The sequence below is a fragment of the Pimephales promelas genome, chromosome 14 (assembly GCF_988280905.1).
Source record: "Pimephales promelas chromosome 14, fPimPro1.hap1.1, whole genome shotgun sequence".
Taxonomy (NCBI): Eukaryota; Metazoa; Chordata; class Actinopteri; order Cypriniformes; family Leuciscidae; genus Pimephales; species Pimephales promelas.
In genome coordinates, this window is record NC_142782.1 from 3,064,839 (window position 1) to 3,073,808 (window position 8,970).

At 36.3% G+C, this 8,970-nt stretch overlaps 1 protein-coding gene across 2 annotated transcripts; it reads right to left on the reverse strand.

Moving 5' to 3' along the window:
• Window positions 1–5,179: 5,179 nt before the first annotated feature.
• On the reverse strand, window positions 5,180–8,544 carry LOC120481406 (intelectin). Of its 2 annotated transcripts, XM_039675061.2 has the most exons (8): window positions 8,400–8,544; window positions 8,185–8,272; window positions 7,734–7,835; window positions 7,410–7,657; window positions 7,147–7,305; window positions 6,935–7,055; window positions 6,022–6,125; window positions 5,180–5,903 (listed from the first exon to the last, which is right to left on the reverse strand). In XM_039675061.2, the coding sequence occupies exons 2-8, from the start codon at window positions 8,267–8,269 to the stop codon at window positions 5,763–5,765; spliced, it is 960 nt and encodes a 319-aa protein (XP_039530995.2). In that variant the 5' UTR covers window positions 8,270–8,272; window positions 8,400–8,544; the 3' UTR covers window positions 5,180–5,762. The 2 variants fall into 2 exon arrangements, with proteins under 2 accessions (XP_039530995.2, XP_039530996.2); XM_039675062.2 differs by lacking the exon at window positions 6,935–7,055.
• Between the last annotated feature and the right edge of the window lie 426 nt (window positions 8,545–8,970).

Here is an 8,970-nt window from a genome sequence, read left to right on the forward strand (position 1 = left end):
ACGAGTTTCGTTCCGATCGGCCTTCGTTAACCTTGTTTCATGGGTGCTCAAACTTCATTGGCTGATGGCGGCCATGTTTTTTGAGATACACCAATGTCCTCATAAACGTACATGGGGCCTTGGACCAAGACACTGCATACCAATTTTCAAGTCAATCGGACTGACGGTTAGGTGGTTATCTGTTTTTTCCGTTTTATAGCGCCACCTAGTGTTCAATCGTCGTTATTTTTTTACTGTGACCTCAAATTGAACTCATACACATGTGTACCGAGTTTGGTGAAGATATCTCATTTACTTCTTTAGTTATAGCCATTTTAGTAAAATAGGCTCCTCCCACAACGTTTATTTTGCGCCTCCTAGCGACCGGAAATAGAAATTTCCACTTTTTTTCAATGATTATTGATAATCAGACTCCAGAGAACATTTCTGCACTGGTTTGGTTCCGATCGGGCAAAAAACCAGGGACTAGTTCGCAAAAGTAGTTTTTCGACAAAATTCAAAATAGCCGAAAAATTTGCATACCGGAAATGAAATCGGAGATATACGTTTTGTTCGTCAGGTGACCAGCTTTCCAATGATATAAGACACTTGAGTGTACGACTTACGGTTTAGGAGTTATGAGCAGCTTCGCGCAATTGGTCGCTATAGCGCCACCTATGGGCCAATCGGGCTCATAATTTGATAACCTCTCCTCGATTTTTGTACTACCATCTGACAAAGTTTCAGAGCTCTGGCCCTTACGGTTTGGTCTGCACGATGCGTTTTACGGCAGAAGAAAAATAATAATAATAATAATAAAAATCGGTACAATTACAATAGGTTTTCAGCACTTCGTGCTTGAACACCTAATAAATGTCCAATTGTCTCAGTGTTCACAGAAATCTTAATGTGATATGAGATTGTACAGTTCTCAGCTCCAGTTCAATGTTCCTTCATGATATCCTTCTTCCACAACTCAAGTTAACTTACAGTTCAGTAAGAATAGAAAGAAAAAACCTGTGCTCGATCCTACCACACTATTCACAGATCGATTTGTAGTTCGATCCTTATTTGGGCATGGCTCGCAAGTTCCTGCTTGCACCAACTCTCCAACTTTCGCCGTGAAACAGGGACATCTCACGTGCGGCTTCCTCGATCCTCGTTCAGCATCCAAACTCAGCAAAAAGAGAATATCAGACGAAACCAAAAGAAAATCCAGAAAGGAAAAAAAAAAAACAATAGAAAGCCCAAGGGGGGAAAAAACCAACCTTGAAAAAAAACAAGACCAAATGTACAATTAGGCACTTTCCTCAAAAATTCACATATTACCACACTTAATATCAATAAATTCAACTACTAACATTTCAAACTTCACTTATAATACAGGGTATATCACTTATAAACTTCACATATAATTAACACATTAACTTCTCATTTATATTCAAAAACAGGTTTTCAAATGACGCGGTAGGCCACATCTGCTCAATTTACACGTGCGTCACACATTTGCACAAACTCAGTTATTCGACGAAAACTACAAATTTACAATTCACAAGTCATCAAAAATAACTTCTCCCTTTATGATATCACTTATTTGACACATTTATGAAGAAATCTTCTATTATGTTTTTTCCCTTTTTTACAGAAGGTTGACTCTTACATAAATTTAGCAAAATATAACACATTTTATCAGATATAAGAACCTTAATAATGACAATAAAACAGAAACTTCACTTACCAAGAGTACTCTAATATCAATTAGAAAAAAGTTCGCGGCAGCTCTTTCAGCTTTAGGCTCGTACTTCAATGCACATACAAAAAGCTAGTTTCACTTCAACTCAAAATCAATTATCACAGTATCAAGTTCAGATTCTATTTCTCAAAATCTTTGTGTTCTATATCTCTCAATCTCTCTAAACAACTAGTAGCTCGCTCATTTTAATCTTCTTTCTCTTCTCAGATTTTTTTTAATTTTTTTTATTGCATGAACAACAATTACAGAACATGAACAGAAAATAAATACAAAAAAATACAAAAAAAAGGTACATAAATAAAAATGCCAGGGTTAAAGATACACAGATACGCAATACAAAAATTGAATGAAAACAATACTAAATTGACCAAACAAACAATAAAAGGCTTTGACATTTCACAAAATCTGAAAAGTATTTAACAAATACATGGTTTTAACAGCTTTTTTATTTGTACTGTCCTTAATGGAAACCATATAATTCTCTAATTCTTTCAATAGCACAAAAAAAAGGTTTCTGATTAGTAAATTTACACCGATGAATATGAAATTTACCTAAAATAATCAAGAGATTAATAATATATGCTTCCTTTTCCATGTTCTTTTCATACTGTAAAAAACCAAATATTACATGCTCATATAACAAAAGAAAATTACATCCCAATTTGTTATTTATAAATCTAGAAACTTCCCACCACAACCTTTTGGTGTATTGACAGTGCCAAAAAATATGAGGTACAGTTTCTGGTTTCAGAACTGCGGCAACATCTCGAAGGTAGTGCCTGCCTGCCTGCAAAGCTACAGTACTGTGAAAAAGCACTTGTGTAAAAATGCTGTAAATGAGAATGTTTTCAAAAATAATGTCATAATCATGAATAGATTTTATTTATCAATTCACTTTTATTAGTTAACTATTATTAACTGTTATTAACAGTTAACTAAATCAAATCAATAGGTGTTTAGTGCCCTTTACGTTTAAAACAGCTTTAGTCCAGGTATTGCACATAGTTTTTAGTTTTGCAGGTTTTTTCAAGCGTCTTTGGAAACGTTGCCGCAGTTCTTCTGGTCTTAGTCTCTGTTTTTTCTGTTTCTTCATATAATTTCAGATGCACTCGATGATGGTGAGATCCGACCTCCGTGTGGAGCATTGGCTGTTGCCAGAATCCTTGTGCATTCAAAAGTTTCACTGGATTATTACAATCAATGGCACAATTAATGTCTGGAAATGTAAACTGATATTTCCTACTGAGACACTACAACAAAATATATAAATAACTGGCTTAAAACCATTTCTTTGAGGCGAAAATACTAGTGTGCCTAAGACTTCTGCACAGTACTATATATATATATATATATATATATATAGCCTATTACAGCCAGAATTATATATATATATATATATATATATATATATATATATAAATTACAAATTCTTTAAGCAGAGAGCAGTCTGTTGTCTGTTTTTTTAGTTTTGAATGGTTCTGTTTAAAAGTAGACATATGAGGTGAGTAGCCTACCTTACATGCTGAGTTTCGTTCATTTATGAGACGAGCTCCAGTTCACGCGCCAGCGCCGTGTTTCTTATCTATCGTCTGCCATAGGTAGCCTATTTACCTCTTATTTATTAAATCCAGGCAATTGTTTGATAAAACATTCATTAAAATTAAGATTCAATTAATACGAAACAAATTCAGGTTAAAGAAAGTTTTTGTTTCTTTTAGAAAGCTTAGGATGTCTGTGTGAAAGTTTTAAAGCATCTTTTGAGATGGTGCTCACTGCGGAACATGAAATCCATGGGGAGGAGTCAGATCCAGATCCAACTCCTCCCACCTTACATACACCTAAACCTAACCAACTCCGCCCCCTGATCCCTAAATCCACCCCTAATCCCTAAACCCAACCCTAATCCTACCCATCTCCACCCCTTGGATCGTGATCCGACTCCTCCCCGTGGATCTCATGTTCCGTTTGTAAAGCGGCTCAAGCTGAAAATAACAGCAACATTTTGTCACATTTAGAATTTTTGACGGTCACGCCTACATCTATATTTGTCAACTTAGATATTTTAGTTAAATCTAAATATTAAATGTTACACCCAAATGTTAAATGTTAAATCGAAATCTACATGTTAAATCGAAATCTAAACCTAAATGTTAAATATAAATGTTAAATCTAAATTTAAATGTTAAATCTAAATGTTGAATCTAAATCTAAATGTTAAATATAAATGTTGAATCTAAATGTTTTGGGTGAAACTAAATATTTAGCTAATATGCAAATAGAAAAATGCGGTAACCGGAAGTGCCAAAATAAAAGCTCGAGGAGGTCAGTGTTTATAATGGGCTATATGCACGCATAAGTTCCGCATTTGACGTAAGGATGCTCGTCCATTTCCGGTTGTGTAGATTAAAGCGGAGGAAAACCGGAGAAAACGGGATTATGGCAGAGTCTTCAATATTTACTGTCCTCCCGTCTTTGAAACGAAACGTACATACGTTTAGATGTAATTCTATATATAGTTATGTTTATTTAATATAATTTTAAAAAGAAGAATAAACACAACGAGGGGTGTCTGTTTTATCTGTTTTTGTGACTAACGTTTCATTAGTATAACCATGGAGTATAAAATTCAATATAAATTCTCGGTATTGCATTGGACTCTATGATCGGCGGAAGTTATCGAGCATCCTTAATCCTTCACCGGAAATACCGTCGTGCATAGAGCCCATATAGTGTCAAATAATGAATAAAAACCATCTCATCTGGGGAAATGGACTCTTGGACATGGATTATTGTGATAATAACTACCTAAAATAATAATTCATTTGACATTTTAGCAGCTCTGCTGGCCTTTTTGCAAGCGAACGTGACAGATCAGCCAAAGTGAGCCCCCTCGTGGCTGGCGATTATGACTACAGGTCATAAGTCCCGCACCTTTGATAAAACTGACACTAAAACCTCAGGGTAGTAGCCTACCCTTCAAATACAACCCCGTGACATTCCATATGTCATACTAGTATTACGAAAATTATTAAAATTATTAAAATTAAAATTCTGCCCGATCATCCGCCCAGTTCATATGTGTATTCTCCACGTTACCTCCCTCTGGGTATGTGGCTTCCGCAGCATCCCTTCCTTCCAATGTACAGCATGCAGTGACTTCCCTGGCCTATGCCCTCGTGCATCCACGTACAATTCTATGAAACATTCTTATCATTTCAGATGCATTACATCAATCAATATTCTCCAATGCTTCATAGAAATATACATGTTTAAATTAAATTAAGTTAATATATGATATTTAGGCTATTTAAATGTCGTGGCAGAAATTCCCCTGCGCATTTCCTAACCCCCGACGTCTCGTCCCCTGTGAACACTATCACTTGTGAATAAGATCTCTAGTGCTCCGGTAACCCGGTGTGCATTAATAACCAGACAGACTCCAGACAATGCCTTTGAATATGCTTTAATCACGACAGGGAGGGAATCACACATTCTAGAGAGAATCCCACAAGCAAGAAGAGTACAAGAGTTATAGGATAGGTACATAGTAAAGGTAACATGACATATTACTCAATATCATCACACCATTTTTCTCCAATATGATTGGTTCAACATAAGTGCAAATTCAGAAATCTCCTCCTTTTAATGTCAAAGCAAAGTTGTTAGTTTGAAAATTACTCAATAATAAGTCATGGGGCTATATTTCAATAACTGTCTAGCCGTGTCCATAATTTTTACTATTTGGCCCAAGTGCTGGGGACATTTCGTTTTCAAAAGAATATTACAAATATCCTGCATGAAAAAGAATTGTTAGAAATGATTCATTACAAAATTTGTCAAAGTACCTTGTAGACTAGAAGTTAAACGAAAGTATTTAATCTGGTGTCTGAACACAGTATAATTGACAACCATGGGATATAAGAAATACATTTGAGCAAATAATTGTGTATGTAAAATTTTAGGTGTTAATTAATCTGGAAAATCTTAGAAAGAAGTAAAGGATGCTGGTGATTTCAGATTGCTGTGAGTGTCAGCGATAAAAAAGAAGCACGGCTGCTTCAGTGATCTCTTTAGAAGCGCTCCATCCCGCAACATCCCAGTCAAATCCCGTAAAGTCCCCGCACTGCCTAGGGGGCGCCTCGGGAAAGTGTCCACCTCCACCAATACAGAACTGCAACAATATGAGGACATTACTGACAAAAATGACATAGGTGTTGATTTATTTTCATTGTAAATTTATTAATTTTACAAATGCTGTCCATGCATTGCAGAATATTATTTCTACTCACATGTTCAGTGTTGCAGTCGGTTGGTTTGGTACCTGAACACAGAGCCATGGCTGCCCGTTCATGATTAAAGACTCTGAATGAGATGAATCCAGGCTGAAAATTTGCTGGGAAAATGCACAGAATATATCAGTGATGATAATCTGTCATAAACACATGGCTTTTATTCAATAAAGTGATTGGATCTCAACAATGATGATGCCTTGTACACCACTTAATCACTTAATAATACACAGATTTTCAGATACTGTAAACTGATGAAGGCACTTTCATTCAAAACATTTGAAAAAACTTGTCTCAAGGGCAGTGTTGTAGTACTCGAGACTCGGACTCGTCTCGGTCTCGAGACCATATTTTAATAGTCTTGGTCTTGTCATGGACTCGTGTCCATTTGGACTCGGAATTGACTCGTACTCGAACATTTTTTTTTTTAGGACTCGGACATATTCCCGAGTCCACTCGAGTTCAATTCAAAATATTTTTCATGATTATTAATGTATGTTAATAAAATATTTCTTTAAATTGATTGACACGCCCAGTGATTGGTGATTTTCTAGTGCGCAACTGCGCATGACGAATTGTAATAAAATTACTTTTAACACCACCTACTATGTGGCCTTTTTACCCTAAACTGATCATATTTTTTAAACTCTAAGTAAATTCAGTAAAAAAAAAAAATTTCTCTAAGTAAATAAAAGTAAATTAGGTAATCAACCCTCACTGGTCTCGGACTCGACTCGGACTCGACTCTCTATGGACTCGGTCTTGACTCGGACTCGACTCTCTCTGGTCTCGGTGTCGACTCGGACTCGAGTGAGGTGGTCTCGACTACAACACTGCTCAAGGGATAGTGCCAGGCTGTTGTTGTAAATAAGAACTTGTTTTTAAGTGACTTGCTTAAATAAAGGAGCCATACTTCTTGAATTGGGACCATAGAGATTTCTGATGTTATCCGCATTTCCGTAGTCATACACTATTGGAATAACAGGTCCATTATCAGTGATGCATGTCCCTATGCCAAACCTCACCGGGAATTTCTGGGGGGGGAAACGATGTTATGGTAATTTCACTAAAATTGTAGTTTTGTCAATGTTTCAAACCCAAAAATGCTGTTGAAGTTTGTCCGACCTTGAATAAGTTGTAAAGGTTTCCCCCGTGGAGAGTTAAGAAGTGATTTTCGGTGTGGTATCGCAGGATGGAGGAAGCGCTCCAGGATTCCACCTCCATATTATTAGGAACGTGCCACACGGACACATCTTGTGCTGGGATGTCAAAGTATCCAGGATTCTGTGACAGAAGGGAAACAGACTATCGTTTCAGATTTTACAAAAACTTATGTCCTTTCTGTTCCTTTAACTATTGCTGCAAAACCATACATTTAATAGAAATACCTTATAATCATCGCTTGTAGAGGCATCTGCACTTCCGAATGTGACTGTGTTTGCCCATGTCCCTTCACCATCAGGCCGTTTTGGTTCACTGCCCTGCTGACTAGACCAGCGATCACCAACAGTGCACTTTCCGTATATGTTGTTTTCATGAACACTGGCGACCAGCGTCCAGCCTCCGCCCGCAGTGGTCATATCACAGAAGGTCTGGTACAGGACGCCTCTGGAGGAGTTCAGATAGTACAGGCCGTCTAACAACAAAAACATTATGAGTCATTTCACTGCAGTTGTTGCTTAAGATCAAATATTAACATAAAATGAGCGTACCATCCTTAACATGATACTTTTTCTGAAGTTCTTTGCAGCTTCGAGCGGCATATGCTTTCCCAAGATTGATATCAACTGTTTTAATATCTTCTTGTTGATCCACTGCAATGTAAGACAAAGATTGAGTGGAATATATGAAGAGTTCAGATGCAAAAGCCTCTAAATGCCATTTGAAAATTTCTTCTTTAATGATCATTTTTATCAAGCTTGTATATTTAAGTTCAGTGATTTCACTTAAATGGCAATGATAATTACCTATTAATTGTTATTTAAGTGAAATTACTGAACTTAAATATACAAGCTTGATAAAAATGATCATTAAAGAAGAAAATTTCAAATGGCATTTAGAGGCTTTTGCATCTGAACTCTTCATATTGTAATAAAAAAAATATTTCAACATTTTAAGATAAATTCATTTCAATAAAAAAACAATATATATTAAACTTCTTACAAAGTATCACAGTTGCAGTCTCACAGAGCCATACATTCAGTGAAAGACTGAAAAGGATCACGAAAAACGTTTTTGTAAGAAACATAGTCTGCAAACAAAAGGAGAAAAGTTTTTCACAATTACACTCAACTCTGACCATGTTTCAGTGAAAGACTTACTAAAAGCATTAGGCTACTTTTATTTTGAAATTATTTGTGTGGCAAAATAATTCTTACGTTTGTTTCTTGTGTTTCTGTCCTCAGATTTGACGAGCACTGGCAAGGCGTCTGGATTCTGGGTGAGTCAGATGATAAAGCTCAGGTTTGGAATGACCCAGGAGTGGAATGAAGGATACGTTACCGCTGAATGTGTTAAATACAGGAAACCTGAGCCTAAGCGGATGTGAAAACTTTGCTTTGGCTAAGATAATAACATTTGAACAAGTTAACACCTAGATAAGACACTGATATTGATCTTTCATGAGGCTGTTATTGACTTAACATTTAAACTGAGTTAAAACTATGCATTAAAACAAATATCCTAAACACATGTTAAAACAACAGTATGAAAACAACCCTCAAAAGTCACATATTGGGTAACACTTTATTTTACGACCCGCAAACAACTGTGTAAGTACACTGAAATTACGGTGTACGTTTCTGTAATTATAGTGTACTTCCGTGTAAGTATAAGGGAACAATATGTTAAGTTTGGGGTAATAAAGGGGAATCAAGCACCACTTTAAATTACAGCCCGCAGGAGTTACACTTACCCTGTAACTACACAGAACAAGGGGGTAACAAACGA